Here is a 19,587-nt window from a genome sequence, read left to right as displayed (position 1 = left end):
TGAAAACTTAGCCTGGGGCTCTGATGACTGTCTGTCCCTCAGCTACAGACGTGGGAGGTGCAAGTTTGATCGTTTTGTTATGCTGCTACAAATATGCTAGCCTAGCATGATGTGGCTGTTAAAATGTAACGTTAGTATGTCGCTAACGTAACTATGCTAATGTTTGCCAACGTGTGTGTCCTTCATTCCACCTTCCCCGCCCACATTCTCCCAGCACTCAAAAAAAAAAAAAAAAAGGCTTCGCTACACGTCTTAAAATGCAGCCGGTGGCAGCTACAAACGTGGCAGCTGAAAGTTTGATCGTTGTGTTTTTTCCCCTGCAATAAATATGCTAGCCTAGCATGATGTGGCTGTTAAAATGTAATGTTAGCATTTAGCTAACATAGCTATGCTAATGTTTGCCAACGTGTGTGTCCTTCGTTCCACCTGCCCCGCCCACAATCTCCCAGCACTTAAAAAATAATACAAATTTAAAAAGGCTTCACTACACGTCTTAAAATGCAGCCGGGGGCAGCTACAAACGTGGCAGCTGAAAGTTTGATCGTTCTGTTTTTCCCCCTGCAATAAATATGCTAGCCTAGCATGATGTGGCTGTTAAAATGTAACGTTAGCATGTCGCTAACGTAGCTATGCTAAAGTTTGCCAACGTTTGTGCCCTTTGTTCCACCTGCCCCGCCCACAATCTCCCAGCACTTTGAAAAAATATATAGAAAAAAATAAAATAAAAAAAAGGCTTCGCTACACGTCTGAAAACGCAGCCTGGGGCTCTGATGACTGTCTGTCCCTCAACTACAAACGTGGGAGGTGCAAGTTTGATTGTTCTTGTTCTTGTTCTGCATGATGTTGTTGTTAAAATGTAACGTTAGCATGTCGCTAACGCAGCTATGATATTGTTTGCCAACGTTTGTGTCCTTCCTTCCACCTGCCCCGCCCACAATCTCCCAGCATTAAAAAAAAAAAGAAGAAAATAAAAGGCTTCGCTACAGGTCAGAAAACGCAGCCTGGAGCTCTGATGACCGTCTGTCCCTCAGCTACAGACGTGGGAGGTGCAAGTTTGATCGTTTTTTTATGCTGCTACAAATATGCTAGCCTAGCATGGTGTGGCTGTTAAAATGTAACATTAGCATGTCGCTAACATAGCTATGCTAATTTTTGCAACAAAAAAAAAGAAAAAAAAAAAGAGGCTTCGCTACACGTCTGAAAACGCAGCCTGGAGCTCTGATGACCGTGGGAGGTGCAAGTTTGATCGTTTTTTTATGCTGCTACAAATATGCTAGCCTAGCATGGTGTGGCTGTTAAAATGTAACGTTAGCTTGTCGCTAACGTAGCTATGCTAATGTTTGCAACAACAACAACAAAAAATCTTCGCTACGCGTCTGAAAACGCAGCCTGGAGCTCTGATGACCGTCTGTCCCTCAGCTACAAACGCGGGAGGTGCAAGTTTGATGGTTTTGTTTTTCTGCTACAAATATACTAGCCTAGCATGGTGTGGCTGTTAAAATGTAACGTTAGCATGTTGCTAACGTAGCTATGCTAATGTTTGCCAACGTGTGTGTCCTTCGTTCCACCTGCCCCGCCCACAATCTCCCAGCACTTAAAAAAAAAAAAAAAAAAAAAAAAAAAGGCTTCGCTACACGTCTTAGAATGCAGCCGGGGGCATCTACAAACGTGGCAGCTGAAAGTTTGATCGTTCTGTTTTTTCCCCTGCAATAAATATGCTAGCCCAGCATGATGTGGCTGTTAAAATGTAACGTTAGCATGTCGCTAACGTAGCTATGCTAATGTTTGCCGACATGTGTGTCCTTTGTTCCACCTTCCCCGCCCACAATCTCCCGGCACTTTAAACCTTTTAAAAGAAAATAAAAAAACAAAAAAAATAAAGGCTTCGCTACACATCTTAAAATGCAGCCAGCTACAAACGTGGCAGCTGAAAGTTTGATCGTTCTGTTTTTTTCCTGCAATAAATATGCTAGCCCGGTATGATGTGGCTGTTAAAATGTAACGTTAGCATGTCGCTAACGTAGCTATGCTAAAGTTTGCCAACGTGTGTGTCCTTCGTTCCACCTGTCCCGCCCACAATCCCCCAGCACTTAAAAAGAAAAAAGAAAAAAAAGGCTTTGCTACACGTCTTAGAATGCAGCCGGGGGCATCTACAAACGTGGCAGCTGAAAGTTTGATCGTTCTGTTTTTCCCCCTGCAATAAATATGCTAGCCCAGCATGATGTGGCTGTTAAAATGTAACGTTAGCATGTCGCTAACGTAGCTATGCTAATGTTTGCCGACATGTGTGTCCTTTGTTCCACCTTCCCCGCCCACAATCTCCCAGCACTTAAAAAATAATAACATTTTTAAAAAGGCTTCGCTACACGTCTTAAAATGCAGCCGGGGGCAGCTACAAACGTGGCAGCTGAAAGTTTGATCGTTCTGTTTTTTCCCCTGCAATAAATATGCTAGCCTAGCATGATGTGGCTGTTTAAAATGTAACGTTAGCATTTAGCTAACGTAGCTATGCTAAAGTTTGAAAAAGTGTGTGTCCTTCGTTCCACATGTCCCGCCCACAATCTCCCGGCACTTTAAACCTTTTTAAAAAAATAAAAAAACAAAAAAACAAAGGCTTCGCTACACATCTTAAAATGCAGCCAGCTACAAACGTGGCAGCTGAAAGTTTGATCGTTCTGTTTTTTTCCTGCAATAAATATGCTAGCCCGGTATGATGTGGCTGTTAAAATGTAACGTTAGCATGTAGCTAACGTAGCTATGCTAAATTTTGCCAACGTTTGTGCCCTTTGTTTCACCTGCCCCGCCCACAATCTCCCAGCACTTAAAAAATAAAAATAAAAAAAATAAAAAATTTACATTTTTTTTTTTTTTTTTTTTTTAAAGGCTTCGCTACACCTCTGAAAACAGCCTGGAGCTCTGATGACTGTCTGTCCCTCAGCTACAAACGTGGGAGGTGCAAGTTTGATGGTTTTGTTTTTCTGCTACAAACATACTAGCCTAGCATGATGTGGCTGTTAAAATGTAACGTTAGCATGTTGCTAACGTAGCTATGCTAATGTTGCTATCCTCCTGACGTATGATATCTATCGTGTTGCACATTCAAGGATAGTGCTTCTTGGAGACAAGCTAGCTCGTTAGCATTATAAGCTACAGACACGCTAACGTGATTTTTGTTTTGTGGAAAAGAGCAAGAACCAGGAGGCACCAGAACTGACCTGACCACATCCACGGCTCCTGCTCGGACCTTGGGGTCGCTGCCCATGATGGACACGCTGGCGGCGAAGGACCCGTCGATGCTGAAGACCACAAACTCGGTCCCCCGTGGCACCACGCTAAGGTAGCTGTCTGCAGAGGTGTGGTCTCCCCTGTCCCGGGCAGGCGATACATGTCACGATGGTGATATCCAGGATGAGCACCAGGAGCGTACCTGACCACCATTTTGACGGGATACACCCCGACCCCCAGCCTCTTCCTGTCGGGCAGCACGTAGGAGACGCGGCCGCTGCTGTTGGTGACGCCCGTGTCGAGGTAGAGCCACTCCCCCGAGGGGGGCTGCGTCATGATGTGGACGTCCACCTGCGCACAAGACGCGGAGACCACGTCACCGCCTCCACTCGCCGTCACGCCGCCGCGCTCTCTACCTTCTCTCCCGTCAGCGTGACCATGTCCAGCGGGCCGTACATGAAGCGACCCGTCACCGTCTGGGCGCCGTCCTCGGCGAACACGGCGTCGTTGACGCGGTGGTTGGCCGTCACGTTCTGGCACGAGGAAGGAGACAGGGGACAGGAAGGTTTTCAACCCGTATCGCCGATGGGTCAGATTAGAAAACTGTTGCTAACTAAGAAATTGGATCCCTTAGGGGTGATGAACGGCTGGGTAGCGCTTAGATAGCAGCAGCCCACTCCCTCCCCTCTGTTGCAAGTCCTGTGCATTCTATGTAACTTGTTTACGTGTGCTATGGCTATTGAGGTTTCTTTTCCTGGCCTCAGCCTGGACCCTCTCCCCGGGAGCCCAGCCTTAGACTGAATATTTTTTTGCCCCCGTAGATCCCACTCGCTCCCCTCTATTGCAAGTCCTGTGCATTCTATGTAACTTGTTTACGTGTGCTATGGCTATTGAGGTTTATTTTCCTGGCCTCAGCCTGAACCCCCTCCCCGGGAGCCCAGCCTTAGACTGAATATTTTTTGACCCCGTAGATCCCACTCGCTCCCCTCTATTGCAAGTCCTATTGCAAGTCCTGTGCATTCTATGTAACTTGTTTACGTGTGCTATGGCTATTGAGGTTTCTTTTCCTGGCCTCAGCCTGGACCCCCTCCCCGGGAGCCCAGCCTTAGACTGAATATTTTTTTGCCCCCGTAGATCCCACTCGCTCCCCTCTATTGCAAGTCCTGTGCATTCTATGTAACTTGTTTACGTGTGCTATGGCTATTGAGGTTTCTTTTCCTGGCCTCAGCCTGGACCCTCTCCCCGGGAGCCCAGCCTTAGACTGAATATTTTTTTGCCCCCGTAGATCCCACTCGCTCACCTCTATTGCAAGTCCTGTGCATTCTATGTAACTTGTTTATGTGTGCCATGGTTATTGAGGTTTTTTTTCCTGGCCTCAGTCTGGACCCCGTCCCCGGGAGTCCAGCCTTAGACTGAATATTTGTTTTACTTTAATACAAGTTTACAAATGAAGGATGTCCGTTTTTTCCCACTTCTGATATTGGAGCCTTGAGTATTGGCTGAGTACTGATATCAAGTCAATACGATATCAGCATTAATCGTCCAGATTTGTGTGCTATGGCTATTGTCAGAATAATTGTATAGAAGTTATCACACAACGTTGTGTTCCATTGAGTTCAGGTCCCCTGCGAGAAGACAAAAGCTGTCTTTCATCTGATCAAGCAAAAGGCTCCACTGTGTGCGATGGGATGCGACATGGAGGTGTCGGTTTCTTTGATCTGTTGACAGCCACAGGAAGACCTTGACCTGACCCGAGATCTACAAAGCGGAGGGGGAGCAGACCTGACGCAGCTCCAGGCACCTTTTCTCTGAATTGTTTATGACCGAGTGCAACGGCTGTTTACGACCCCCCTTCCCTTTAGAAACAGCTGCAGCTATGTAATCAGAAAAGGCCCAAATAAAAGAGGAGGCGTGGAACCCTTTCGTCAGAGCGTGGGACGACACTGTACGAGGGTACAGGTCGACGCGCTCTCCTCATGAGCTAAATTGAATCCTGACTCTGTTTCATTCCTTGCTTCTTGTCTCGTCTAATAGATGTCATCGGTGTTTGAACCTGGCAGCTATTGAGGTTTCTTTTCCTGGCCTCAGCCTGAATCCCCTCCCCGGGAGCCCAGCCTTAGACTGAATATTTTTTGGTCCCCGTAGATCCCACTCGCTCCCCTCTGTTGCAAGTCCTGTGCATTCTATGTAACTTGTTTACGTGTGCTATGGCTATTGAGGTTTATTTTCCTGGCCTCAGCCTGGACCCCCTCCCCGGGAGCCCAGCCTTAGACTGAATATTTTTTGACCCCGTAGATCCCACTCGCTCCCCTCTATTGCAAGTCCTATTGCAAGTCCTGTGCATTCTATGTAACTTGTTTACGTGTGCTATGGCTATTGAGGTTTCTTTTCCTGGCCTCAGCCTGGACCCCCTCCCCGGGAGCCCAGCCTTAGACTGAATATTTTTTTGCCCCCATAGATCCCACTCGCTCCCCTCTATTGCAAGTCCTGTGCATTCTATGTAACTTGTTTACGTGTGCTATGGCTATTGAGGTTTATTTTCCTGGCCTCAGCCTGAACCCCCTCCCCGGGAGCCCAGCCTTAGACTGAATATTTTTTGACCCCGTAGATCCCACTCGCTCCCCTCTATTGCAAGTCCTGTGCATTCTATGTAACTTGTTTATGTGCGCTATGGTTATTGAGTTTTTTTTTCCTGGCCTCAGTCTGGTCCCCGTCCCCGGGAGTCCAGCCTTAGACTGAATATTTGTTTTACTTTAATACAAGTTTACAAATGAAGGATGTCCGTTTTTTTCCACTTCTGATATTGGAGCCTTGAGTATTGGCTGAGTACTGATATCAAGTCAATACGATATCAGCATTAATCGTCCAGATTTGTATCATTCTAAAGTGTGAAAGTGACAAAAAGTGTGATGAAGTAAAATTAGTCAAACGGAACAATGATATGAATAAAAAGTTGAATGATGCGGACACGTTTGTTACTGGATTATTTCTAATACGCCTTGGAGACTTCAAATGTGTAAATAAAATACAACTACAATTTTTTGATACTTGTTTACACTGGCAATATTACATATTACATGTGTCTAGCTCGTGTGCTTAGCTGTTGTGTAGCTGCTAGGTTTAGGCGATACGGCTAAAAACTGTATCGCGATATAAGTGTTTTATATCGGTAGATATCGATAATTATTGATATTTCTTTTTACCTAAGCAAAATTATGACCAGGAGAAAAAATATATAAGGAAAAATATATTAAATGTAAACATTGTAAAATAAAAATACAAATACAAATTAAAAAAATAAAAATAAAATAAAATAAAATAACCTTCCTCTGATTATAATCCCTCAGCTATCAAGGCAAAAAATAAATGAAATGTCAAAACACTCTATGTAAGTGTAATACAAAATAAAATGAAATAATTAAAAACAATAATAAACTGCCATAATATATTAATATATATATATATATATATATATATATATATATATATATATATATATATATATATATATATATATATATGTATATATACATATGTATATATGTATATATATATATATATATATATATATATATATATATATATAAAATATATACACAAACATATATATAATGCTATACAATATAAAATAATACATAATATATAAGAATATGTTATTAATAAAAATGCTCTTAATAATATAATATTATTAATACAAATACAATTTAAAATACTGAAAACAATGTAAACAATGTCAATCAAAGTAATGAAAAAAATAAAATGACAAAAACAATTACAAATAATAAAATGAATAATATAATGATAATAATATATCAATATATATAATGTATAATATTTTATATATTATATAATATGTCTAATATATACAGTATAATAATTGATAATATAATAATAATAGCACACATTATATAAAAATAATATGCACTTAATTAATAATGGCTAAAAACTGTATCGCGATATAAGTGTTTTATATCGGTAGATATCGATAATTATTGATATTTCTTTTTACCTAAGCAAAATTATGACCAGGAGAAAAAATATATAAGGAAAAATATATTAAATGTAAACATTGTAAAATACAAATACAAATACAAATTAAAAAAATAAAAATAAAATAAAATAAAATAACCTTCCTCTGATTATAATCCCTCAGCTATCAAGGCAAAAAAGAAATGAAATGTCAACACAAGCATGGAAAACACTCTATGTAAGTGTAATACAAAATAAAATGAAATAATTAAAAACAATAATAAACTGCCATAATATATTAATAAATATATATATGTATATATGTATATATGTATATATATATATGTATATATATATATATATATATATATATATATATATATATATATATATATATATATATATACGTACATATATAAATATAAAATATATATATACAAACATATACATAATGCTATACAATATAAAATAATACATAATATATAAGAATATGTTATTAATAAAAATGCTCTTAATAATATAATATTATTAATACAAATACAATTTAAAATACTGAAAACAATGTAAACAATGTCAATCAAAGTAATGAAAAAAATAAAATGACAAAAACAATTACAAAAAATAAAATGAATAATATAATGATAATAATATATCAATATATATAATGTATAATATTTTATATATTATATAATATGTCTAATATATACAGTATAATAATTGATAATATAATAATAATAGCACACATTATATAAAAATAATATGCGCTTAATTAATAATAAGGCTCCTAATATTATATTAATGATAATATTAAAAATAAAATAAAAATAATCAAAATTGTAAAATTACATTGAACAATGAACAATAAACTCTTAGAATGAAGAAAAGCAATACTTTCCAAATAAATGGCGCTCTTACCCGGATCTTGACGTGCGTGCGCTTACGGAGCCACTTCTCTCTGGGTTTGGACGGCGTGAACTCCGACACTTCTTTGCCGTTCAGTTCCAGGATCCCGGAGTTCTCGTGCCTCATCACCTGTCGGAGCACGCCATCGGTGGTCACGGCGGTCCATTTCTACAGACGACAAAGAACCGGACCCACCTGTCGGAGCAGGAAGGAGACCACGTCTGTGGACTCCCAGTAGGAGGCGTGGAAGAGGTGTGGCAGAGCCACGGTGGGGAAGGCCGTCAGGGCGTCGGGGCAGTACAGGGCGTAGTCCATCCTCTTGCTGCCCCACCAGCGGGACGCGACTGAAGCGGCGAGGACAAAGACGGAAGGGTGTTAGGGAACGCCTCATTGAGTCCATCATGCAATTAAGCCACGTTTCCACCAGGAAGTACAGTTTGGTCAGGACGAAAGCAAAGGTACCACCCACCACGAGGTCTGTTGGAATTTGTATTTTCTTTTGGTCAAAGTTGCTCTCCAAATGTTTTTTGTGTGTGATTGATGCTGTATTACTACCTTTTCCAAAACATTCCTGTTCACAATCAGATAAAGTCTGTATTTCGCTCATCCCAGGGATGGGCCACTTCGCCCCCAACCCAGCCTCTCGCTTCTCACATTCTCAGGGCAAATACTGTATAAAGACCTGGATGTTTTCTTTGTCTCTCTCTCTCTCTCACTTCCTCTTACTTTTCTATTAGCAGCGTAGACTTTCTTCTTTTAGATCTGAAATAAACAACTGAGCCTGCCATGTCTGCCCTCTGGCCCGAGATCGGTCGAAGCTGGCATACGTCTAAGATGGCGCCAAGTATCCAAATCCAGAAAGGTTTGAACATACAACATTTGGTAAAAAAGCTAGCATGACATGCTAGTGTTAGCATACTTTATTGACAACACCCGGTATCATAAACCATGATTTTTAAGTTTAAAAATAGAAAAATAGCTAAAAACAAAATCTAGCATAAAACATTAGCATAAAATGCTAGCATGCTAACATTAGCATGCTAGTATAAGAAACGTTAGCATACTTCCAAGATGGCGCCAAGTATCAAAATTCATGATTTTTAAGTTTAAGCCTACCAAATTAACTAAACGGGTGGCACAGCACGGTGACTGTTAGCATACTTGCTTGACAACACCGGGTATCACAAACCATGATATTGAAGTTTAAAAATAGAAAATTAGCTAAAAAAGCTAGCATAAAACATTAGCATAAAATGTCAGCATGCTAATGTTAGCATGCTAGTATAAGAGACGCTGGCGTACTTCCAAGATGGCGCAAAGTATCCAAATCCAAAAAGGTTTGAACGAAGAACGTTAGCTAAAAAGCTAGCATGACACGGTAAGTGTTAGCATACTTGCTTGACGACATCGGGTATCGTAAACCGTGATTTTTAAGTTTAAAAATAGAAAATTTGCCAATAAAGCTAGCATAAAACATTAGCATAAAATGTTAGCATGCTAACGTTAGCATGCTAGTATAAGAGACGCTAGCATACTTCCAAGATGGCGCCAAGTATCCAAATCCAAAAAGGTTTGAACATACAAAATAAGCTAAACAGCTAGCATGACACGGTAAGTGTTAGCATACATGCTTGACAACACCGGGTAACATAAACCATGATTTTTAAGTTTAAAAATAAAAAATTAGCTTAAAAAACTAGCATAAAATGTTAGCATGCTAACATTAGCATGCTAGTATAAGAGACGTTAGCATACTTCCAAGATGGCGCCTAGTATCAAAATTCATGATTTTTAAGTTTAAGTATACAAAAATAACTAAAAGGGTAGCACAGCACGTTAACTGTTAGCATATTTGCTCAACAACACCCGGTATCACAAACCATGATATTTAAGTTTAAAAATAGAAAATTAGCTAAAAAAAGCTAGCATAAAACACTAGCATAAAATGTCAGCATGCTAATGTTAGCATGCTAGTATAAGAGACGCTGGCGTACTTCCAAGATGGCGCCAAGTATCCAAATCCAAAAAGGTTTGAACGAAGAACGTTAGCTAAAAAGCTAGCATGACACGGTAAGTGTTAGCATACTTGCTTGACGACATCGGGTATCGTAAACCATGATTTTTAAGTTTAAAAATAGAAAATTTGCCAATAAAGCTAGCATAAAACATTAGCATAAAATGTTAGCATGCTAACGTTAGTATGCTAGTATAAGAGACGCTAGCATACTTCCAAGATGGCGCCAAGTATCCAAATCCAAAAAGGTTTGAACATACAAAATAAGCTAAACAGCTAGCATGACACGGTAAGTGTTAGCATACATGCTTGACAACACCGGGTAACATAAACCATGATTTTTAAGTTTAAAAATAAAAAATTAGCTAAAAAAACTAGCATAAAATGTTAGCATGCTAACATTAGCATGCTAGTATAAGAGACGTTAGCATACTTCCAAGATGGCGCCTAGTATCAAAATTCATGATTTTTAAGTTTAAGTATACAAAAATAACTAAAAGGGTAGCACAGCACGTTAACTGTTAGCATATTTGCTCAACAACACCCGGTATCACAAACCATGATATTTAAGTTTAAAAATAGAAAATTAGCTAAAAAAGCTAGCATAAAACATTAGCATAAAATGTCAGCATGCTAATGTTAGCATGCTAGTATAAGAGACGCTGGCGTACTTCCAAGATGGCGCAAAGTATCCAAATCCAAAAAGGTTTGAACGAAGAACGTTAGCTAAAAAGCTAGCATGACACGGTAAGTGTTAGCATACTTGCTTGACGACATCGGGTATCGTAAACCATGATTTTTAAGTTTAAAAATAGAAAATTTGCCAATAAAGCTAGCATAAAACATTAGCATAAAATGTTAGCATGCTAACGTTAGTATGCTAGTATAAGAGACGCTAGCATACTTCCAAGATGGCGCCAAGTATCCAAATCCAAAAAGGTTTGAACATACAAAATAAGCTAAACAGCTAGCATGACACGGTAAGTGTTAGCATACATGCTTGACAACACCGGGTAACATAAACCATGATTTTTAAGTTTAAAAATAAAAAAATTAGCTAAAAAACTAGCATAAAATGTTAGCATGCTAACATTAGCATGCTTGTATAAGAGACGTTAGCATACTTCCAAGATGGCGCCAAGTATCAAAATTCATGATTTTTAAGTTTAAGCCTACCAAATTAACTAAACGGGTGGCACAGCACGGTGACTGTTAGCATACTTGCTTGACAACACCGGGTATCACAAACCATGATATTGAAGTTTAAAAATAGAAAATTAGCTAAAAAAGCTAGCATAAAACATTAGCATAAAATGTCAGCATGCTAATGTTAGCATGCTAGTATAAGAGACGCTGGCGTACTTCCAAGATGGCGCAAAGTATCCAAATCCAAAAAGGTTTGAACGAAGAACGTTAGCTAAAAAGCTAGCATGACACGGTAAGTGTTAGCATACTTGCTTGACGACATCGGGTATCGTAAACCGTGATTTTTAAGTTTAAAAATAGAAAATTTGCCAATAAAGCTAGCATAAAACATTAGCATAAAATGTTAGCATGCTAACGTTAGCATGCTAGTATAAGAGACGCTAGCATACTTCCAAGATGGCGCCAAGTATCCAAATCCAAAAAGGTTTGAACATACAAAATAAGCTAAACAGCTAGCATGACACGGTAAGTGTTAGCATACATGCTTGACAACACCGGGTAACATAAACCATGATTTTTAAGTTTAAAAATAAAAAATTAGCTTAAAAAACTAGCATAAAATGTTAGCATGCTAACATTAGCATGCTAGTATAAGAGACGTTAGCATACTTCCAAGATGGCGCCTAGTATCAAAATTCATGATTTTTAAGTTTAAGTATACAAAAATAACTAAAAGGGTAGCACAGCACGTTAACTGTTAGCATATTTGCTCAACAACACCCGGTATCACAAACCATGATATTTAAGTTTAAAAATAGAAAATTAGCTAAAAAAAGCTAGCATAAAACACTAGCATAAAATGTCAGCATGCTAATGTTAGCATGCTAGTATAAGAGACGCTGGCGTACTTCCAAGATGGCGCCAAGTATCCAAATCCAAAAAGGTTTGAACGAAGAACGTTAGCTAAAAAGCTAGCATGACACGGTAAGTGTTAGCATACTTGCTTGACGACATCGGGTATCGTAAACCGTGATTTTTAAGTTTAAAAATAGAAAATTTGCCAATAAAGCTAGCATAAAAAATTAGCATAAAATGTTAGCATGCTAGTATAAGAGACGTTAGCATACTTCCAAGATGGCGCCAAGTATCCAAATCCGAAAAGGTTTGAACATACAAAATAAGCTAAACAGCTAGCATGACACGGTAAGTGTTAGCATACATGCTTGACAACACCGGGTAACATAAACCATGATTTTTAAGTTTAAAAATAAAAAATTAGCTAAAAAACTAGCATAAAATGTTAGCATGCTAACATTAGCATGCTAGTATAAGAGACGTTAGCATACTTCCAAGATGGCGCCTAGTATCAAAATTCATGATTTTTAAGTTTAAGTATACAAAAATAACTAAAAGGGTAGCACAGCACGTTAACTGTTAGCATATTTGCTCAACAACACCCGGTATCACAAACCATGATATTTAAGTTTAAAAATAGAAAATTAGCTAAAAAAGCTAGCATAAAACATTAGCATAAAATGTCAGCATGCTAATGTTAGCATGCTAGTATAAGAGACGCTGGCGTACTTCCAAGATGGCGCAAAGTATCCAAATCCAAAAAGGTTTGAACGAAGAACGTTAGCTAAAAAGCTAGCATGACACGGTAAGTGTTAGCATACTTGCTTGACGACATCGGGTATCGTAAACCATGATTTTTAAGTTTAAAAATAGAAAATTTGCCAATAAAGCTAGCATAAAACATTAGCATAAAATGTTAGCATGCTAACGTTAGTATGCTAGTATAAGAGACGCTAGCATACTTCCAAGATGGCGCCAAGTATCCAAATCCAAAAAGGTTTGAACATACAAAATAAGCTAAACAGCTAGCATGACACGGTAAGTGTTAGCATACATGCTTGACAACACCGGGTAACATAAACCATGATTTTTAAGTTTAAAAATAAAAAAATTAGCTAAAAAACTAGCATAAAATGTTAGCATGCTAACATTAGCATGCTTGTATAAGAGACGTTAGCATACTTCCAAGATGGCGCCAAGTATCAAAATTCATGATTTTTAAGTTTAAGCCTACCAAATTAACTAAACGGGTGGCACAGCACGGTGACTGTTAGCATACTTGCTTGACAACACCGGGTATCACAAACCATGATATTGAAGTTTAAAAATAGAAAATTAGCTAAAAAAGCTAGCATAAAACATTAGCATAAAATGTCAGCATGCTAATGTTAGCATGCTAGTATAAGAGACGCTGGCGTACTTCCAAGATGGCGCAAAGTATCCAAATCCAAAAAGGTTTGAACGAAGAACGTTAGCTAAAAAGCTAGCATGACACGGTAAGTGTTAGCATACTTGCTTGACGACATCGGGTATCGTAAACCGTGATTTTTAAGTTTAAAAATAGAAAATTTGCCAATAAAGCTAGCATAAAACATTAGCATAAAATGTTAGCATGCTAACGTTAGCATGCTAGTATAAGAGACGCTAGCATACTTCCAAGATGGCGCCAAGTATCCAAATCCAAAAAGGTTTGAACATACAAAATAAGCTAAACAGCTAGCATGACACGGTAAGTGTTAGCATACATGCTTGACAACACCGGGTAACATAAACCATGATTTTTAAGTTTAAAAATAAAAAATTAGCTTAAAAAACTAGCATAAAATGTTAGCATGCTAACATTAGCATGCTAGTATAAGAGACGTTAGCATACTTCCAAGATGGCGCCTAGTATCAAAATTCATGATTTTTAAGTTTAAGTATACAAAAATAACTAAAAGGGTAGCACAGCACGTTAACTGTTAGCATATTTGCTCAACAACACCCGGTATCACAAACCATGATATTTAAGTTTAAAAATAGAAAATTAGCTAAAAAAAGCTAGCATAAAACACTAGCATAAAATGTCAGCATGCTAATGTTAGCATGCTAGTATAAGAGACGCTGGCGTACTTCCAAGATGGCGCCAAGTATCCAAATCCAAAAAGGTTTGAACGAAGAACGTTAGCTAAAAAGCTAGCATGACACGGTAAGTGTTAGCATACTTGCTTGACGACATCGGGTATCGTAAACCGTGATTTTTAAGTTTAAAAATAGAAAATTTGCCAATAAAGCTAGCATAAAAAATTAGCATAAAATGTTAGCATGCTAGTATAAGAGACGTTAGCATACTTCCAAGATGGCGCCAAGTATCCAAATCCGAAAAGGTTTGAACATACAAAATAAGCTAAACAGCTAGCATGACACGGTAAGTGTTAGCATACATGCTTGACAACACCGGGTAACATAAACCATGATTTTTAAGTTTAAAAATAAAAAATTAGCTAAAAAACTAGCATAAAATGTTAGCATGCTAACATTAGCATGCTAGTATAAGAGACGTTAGCATACTTCCAAGATGGCGCCTAGTATCAAAATTCATGATTTTTAAGTTTAAGTATACAAAAATAACTAAAAGGGTAGCACAGCACGTTAACTGTTAGCATATTTGCTCAACAACACCCGGTATCACAAACCATGATATTTAAGTTTAAAAATAGAAAATTAGCTAAAAAAGCTAGCATAAAACATTAGCATAAAATGTCAGCATGCTAATGTTAGCATGCTAGTATAAGAGACGCTGGCGTACTTCCAAGATGGCGCAAAGTATCCAAATCCAAAAAGGTTTGAACGAAGAACGTTAGCTAAAAAGCTAGCATGACACGGTAAGTGTTAGCATACTTGCTTGACGACATCGGGTATCGTAAACCATGATTTTTAAGTTTAAAAATAGAAAATTTGCCAATAAAGCTAGCATAAAACATTAGCATAAAATGTTAGCATGCTAACGTTAGTATGCTAGTATAAGAGACGCTAGCATACTTCCAAGATGGCGCCAAGTATCCAAATCCAAAAAGGTTTGAACAAACAAAATAAGCTAAACAGCTAGCATGACACGGTAAGTGTTAGCATACATGCTTGACAACACCGGGTAACATAAACCATGATTTTTAAGTTTAAAAATAAAAAATTAGCTAAAAAAACTAGCATAAAATGTTAGCATGCTAACATTAGCATGCTAGTATAAGAGACGTTAGCATACTTCCAAGATGGCGCCTAGTATCAAAATTCATGATTTTTAAGTTTAAGTATACAAAAATAACTAAAAGGGTAGCACAGCACGTTAACTGTTAGCATATTTGCTCAACAACACCCGGTATCACAAACCATGATTTTTAGGTTGAACATAAAACCATAGCTAAAAAGCTAGCATAAGGAAGACTAGGTCCTACTGAGGAAGACTAGGTCCTATTGAGGAAGACTAGGTCCTACTGAGGACGACTAGGTCCTATTGAGGAAGACTAGATCCTACTGAGGAAGACTAGGTCCTACTGAGGAAGACTAGGTCCTACTGAGGCAGACTAGATCCTATTGAGGAAGACTAGATCCTACTGAGGAAGACTAGGTCCTATTGAGGAAGACTAGGTCCTACTGAGGAAGACTAGTCCTGTTGAGGAAGACTTGGTCCTACTGAGGAAGACTAGGTCCTACTGAGGAAGACTAGGTCCTATTGAAAAAGACTAGGTCCTACTGAGGAAGACTATGTTCTATTGAGGAAGACTAGGTCCTATTGAGGAAGACTAGATCCTACTGAGGAAGACTAGTCCAGGGAGGAAGACTAGCCGAGGGAGGAAGACCAGGTCCTACTGAGGAAGACTAGGTCCTATTGAGGAAGACTAGGTCCTATAGAGGAAGACTAGGCCTAATTGAGGTAAACTAGGTCCTACTGAGGAAGACTAGGTCATATTGAGGAAGACTAGGTCCTACTGAGGAAGACTAGGTCTTATTGAGGAAGACTAGGTCCTATTGAAGAAGACTAGGTCCTATTGAGGAAGACTAGATCCTACTGAGGAAGACTAGTCCAGGGAGGAAGACTAGCCGAGGGAGGAAGACCAGGTCCTACTGAGGAAGACTAGGTCCTATTGAGGAAGACTAGGTCCTATAGAGGAAGACTAGGCCTAATTGAGGTAGACTAGGTCCTACTGAGGAAGACTAGGTCATATTGAGGAAGACTAGGTCCTACTGAGGAAGACTAGGTCTTATTGAGGAAGACTAGGTCCTATTGAAGAAGACTAGGTCCTATTGAGGAAGACTAGATCCTACTGAGGAAGACTAGCCGAGGGAGGAAGACCAGGTCCTACTGAGGAAGACTAGGTCCTATTGAGGAAGACTAGGTCCTACTGAGGAAGACTAGTCCTGTTGAGGAAGACTCGGTCCTACCGAGGAAGACTAGGTCCTACTGAGGAAGACTATGTCCTATTGAGGAAGACTAGGTCCTATTGAAGAAGAGTAGGTCCTATTGAGGAAGACTAGATCCTACTGAGGAAGACTAGTCCAGGGAGGAAGACTAGCCGAGGGAGGAAGACCAGGTCCTACTGAGGAAGACTAGGTCCTATTGAGGAAGACTAGGTCCTACTGAGGAAGACTAGGTCCTACTGAGGAAGACTAGTCCTGTTGAGGAAGACTCGGTCCTACCGAGGAAGACTAGGTCCTACTGAGGAAGACTATGTCCTATTGAGGAAGACTAGGTCCTATTGAAGAAGACTAGGTCCTATTGAGGAAGACTAGATCCTACTGAGGAAGACTAGTCCAGGGAGGAAGACTAGCCGAGGGAGGAAGACCAGGTCCTACTGAGGAAGACTAGGTCCTATTGAGGAAGACTAGGTCCTACTGAGGAAGACTAGGCCCAATTGAGGTAGACTAGGTCCTACTGAAGAAGACTAGGTCATATTGAGGACGACTAGGTCCTACTGAGGCAGACTAGTGCCTATTGAGGAAGACTAGGTCCTACTGAGGAAGACTAGGTCCTATTGAAGAAGACTCGGTCCTATTGAGGAAGACTAGATCCTACTGAGGAAGACTAGTCCAGGGAGGAAGACTAATCCAGGGAGGAAGACTAGGTCCTATTGAGGAAGACTAGGTCCTACTGAGGAAGACTAGGTCCTACTGAGGAAGACTAGGCCCAATTGAGGTAGACTAGGTCCTACTGAGGAAGACTAGGTCATATTGAGGAAGACTAGGTCCTATTGAGGAAGAGTAAGTCATACTGAGGAAGACTAGGTCCTACTGAGGAAGACTAGGTCCTATTGAGGAAGACTAGGTCCTACTGAGGAAGACTAGGTCCTACTGAGGCAGACTAGTGCCTATTGAGGAAGACTAGGTCCTACTGAGGAAGACTAGCCCAGGGAGGAAGACTAGGTCCTACTGAGGCAGACTAGTGCCTATTGAGGTAGACTAGGTCCTACTGAGGAAGACTAGGTCTTATTGAAGAAGACTAGGTCCTACTGAGGAGGACTAGGTCCTACTGAGGAAGACTAGGTCCTACTGAGGAAGACTAGGTCATATTGAGGAAGACTAGGTCCTACTGAGGAAGACTAGGTCTTATTGAGGAAGACTAGGTCCTATTGAAGAAGACTAGGTCCTATTGAGGAAGACTAGATCCTACTGAGGAAGACTAGTCCAGGGAGGAAGACTAGCCGAGGGAGGAAGACCAGGTCCTACTGAGGAAGACTAGGTCCTATTGAGGAAGACTAGGTCCTACTGAGGAAGACTAGTCCTGTTGAGGAAGACTCGGTCCTACCGAGGAAGACTAGGTCCTACTGAGGAAGACTATGTCCTATTGAGGAAGACTAGGTCCTATTGAAGAAGACTAGGTCCTATTGAGGAAGACTAGATCCTACTGAGGAAGACTAGTCCAGGGAGGAAGACTAGCCAAGGGAGGAAGACCAGGTCCTACTGAGGAAGACTAGGTCCTATTGAGGAAGACTAGGTCCTACTGAGGAAGACTAGGCCCAATTGAGGTAGACTAGGTCCTACTGAAGAAGACTAGGTCATATTGAGGACGACTAGGTCCTACTGAGGCAGACTAGTGCCTATTGAGGAAGACTAGGTCCTACTGAGGAAGACTAGGTCCTATTGAAGAAGACTCGGTCCTATTGAGGAAGACTAGATCCTACTGAGGAAGACTAGTCCAGGGAGGAAGACTAATCCAGGGAGGAAGACTAGGTCCTATTGAGGAAGACTAGGTCCTACTGAGGAAGACTAGGTCCTACTGAGGAAGACTAGGCCCAATTGAGGTAGACTAGGTCCTACTGAGGAAGACTAGGTCATATTGAGGAAGACTAGGTCCTACTGAGGAAGACTAGGTCCTACTGAGGAAGAGGAAGTCATACTGAGGAAGACTAGGTCCTATTGAAGAAGACTAAGTCCTACTGAGGAAGACTAGGTCCTATTGAGGAAGAGTAAGTCATACTGAGGAAGACTAGGTCCTACTGAGGAAGACTAGGTCCTACTGAGGAAGACTAGTTCCTACTGAGGAAGACTAGGTCCTATTGAGGAAGACTAGGTCCTACTGAGGAAGACTAGGTCCTACTGAGGCAGACTAGTGCCTATTGAGGAAGACTAGGTCCTACTGAGGAAGACTAGCCCAGGGAGGAAGACTAGGTCCTACTGAGGCAGACTAGTGCCTATTGAGGAAGACTAGGTCCTACTGAGGAAGACTAGCCCAGGGAGGAAGACTAGGTCCTACTGAGGCAGACTAGTGCCTATTGAGGTAGACTAGGTCCTACTGAGGAAGACTAGGTCTTATTGAAGAAGACTAGGTCCTACTGAGGAGGACTAGGTCCTATTGAGGAAGACTAGGTCCTACTGAGGAAGACTAGCCCAGGGAGGAAGACTAGGTCCTACTGAGGCAGACTAGTGCCTACTGAGGAAGACTAGGTCCTACTGAGGAAGACTAGGTCTTATTGAAGAAGACTAGGTCCTACTGAGGAGGACTAGGTCCTACTGAGGAAGACTAAGTCCTACTGAGGAAGACTAGGTCCTATTGAGGAAGAGTAAGTCATACTGAGGAAGACTAGGTCCTACTGAGGAAGACTAGGTCCTACTGAGGAAGACTAGTTCCTACTGAGGAAAACTAGGTCCTATTGAGGAAGACTAGGTCCTACTGAGGAAGACTAGGTCCTACTGAGGCAGACTAGTGCCTATTGAGGAAGACTAGGTCCTACTGAGGAAGACTAGCCCAGGGAGGAAGACTAGGTCCTACTGAGGCAGACTAGTGCCTATTGAGGTAGACTAGGTCCTACTGAGGAAGACTAGGTCTTATTGAAGAAGACTAGGTCCTACTGAGGAGGACTAGGTCCTATTGAGGAAGACTAGGTCCTACTGAGGAAGACTAGCCCAGGGAGGAAGACTAGGTCCTACTGAGGCAGACTAGTGCCTATTGAGGAAGACTAGGTCCTACTGAGGAAGACTAGGTCTTATTGAAGAAGACTAGG

The 19,587-nt window shown here is 40.3% G+C and overlaps 1 protein-coding gene across 1 annotated transcript in view; it reads right to left on the bottom strand.

Moving 5' to 3' along the window:
- Window positions 1–19,587, bottom strand: part of LOC133610208 (membrane-associated phosphatidylinositol transfer protein 2-like) — a 178,890-nt gene that overhangs the window by 53,250 nt on the left and 106,053 nt on the right. The window contains exons 19-23 of the mRNA XM_061966320.2: window positions 8,293–8,441; window positions 8,110–8,226; window positions 3,642–3,758; window positions 3,428–3,576; window positions 3,216–3,365 (exon numbers count right to left, since the gene is read on the bottom strand). Of these exons, the coding sequence (XP_061822304.1) occupies window positions 3,216–3,365; window positions 3,428–3,576; window positions 3,642–3,758; window positions 8,110–8,226; window positions 8,293–8,441 (682 nt within the window). The remainder of the gene's footprint in view (window positions 1–3,215; window positions 3,366–3,427; window positions 3,577–3,641; window positions 3,759–8,109; window positions 8,227–8,292; window positions 8,442–19,587) is intronic.

Source organism: Nerophis lumbriciformis, linkage group LG11 (assembly GCF_033978685.3).
Source record: "Nerophis lumbriciformis linkage group LG11, RoL_Nlum_v2.1, whole genome shotgun sequence".
In the NCBI taxonomy this organism is placed as follows: Eukaryota; Metazoa; Chordata; class Actinopteri; order Syngnathiformes; family Syngnathidae; genus Nerophis; species Nerophis lumbriciformis.
This window is presented reverse-complemented; position numbering and strand designations above follow the sequence as displayed.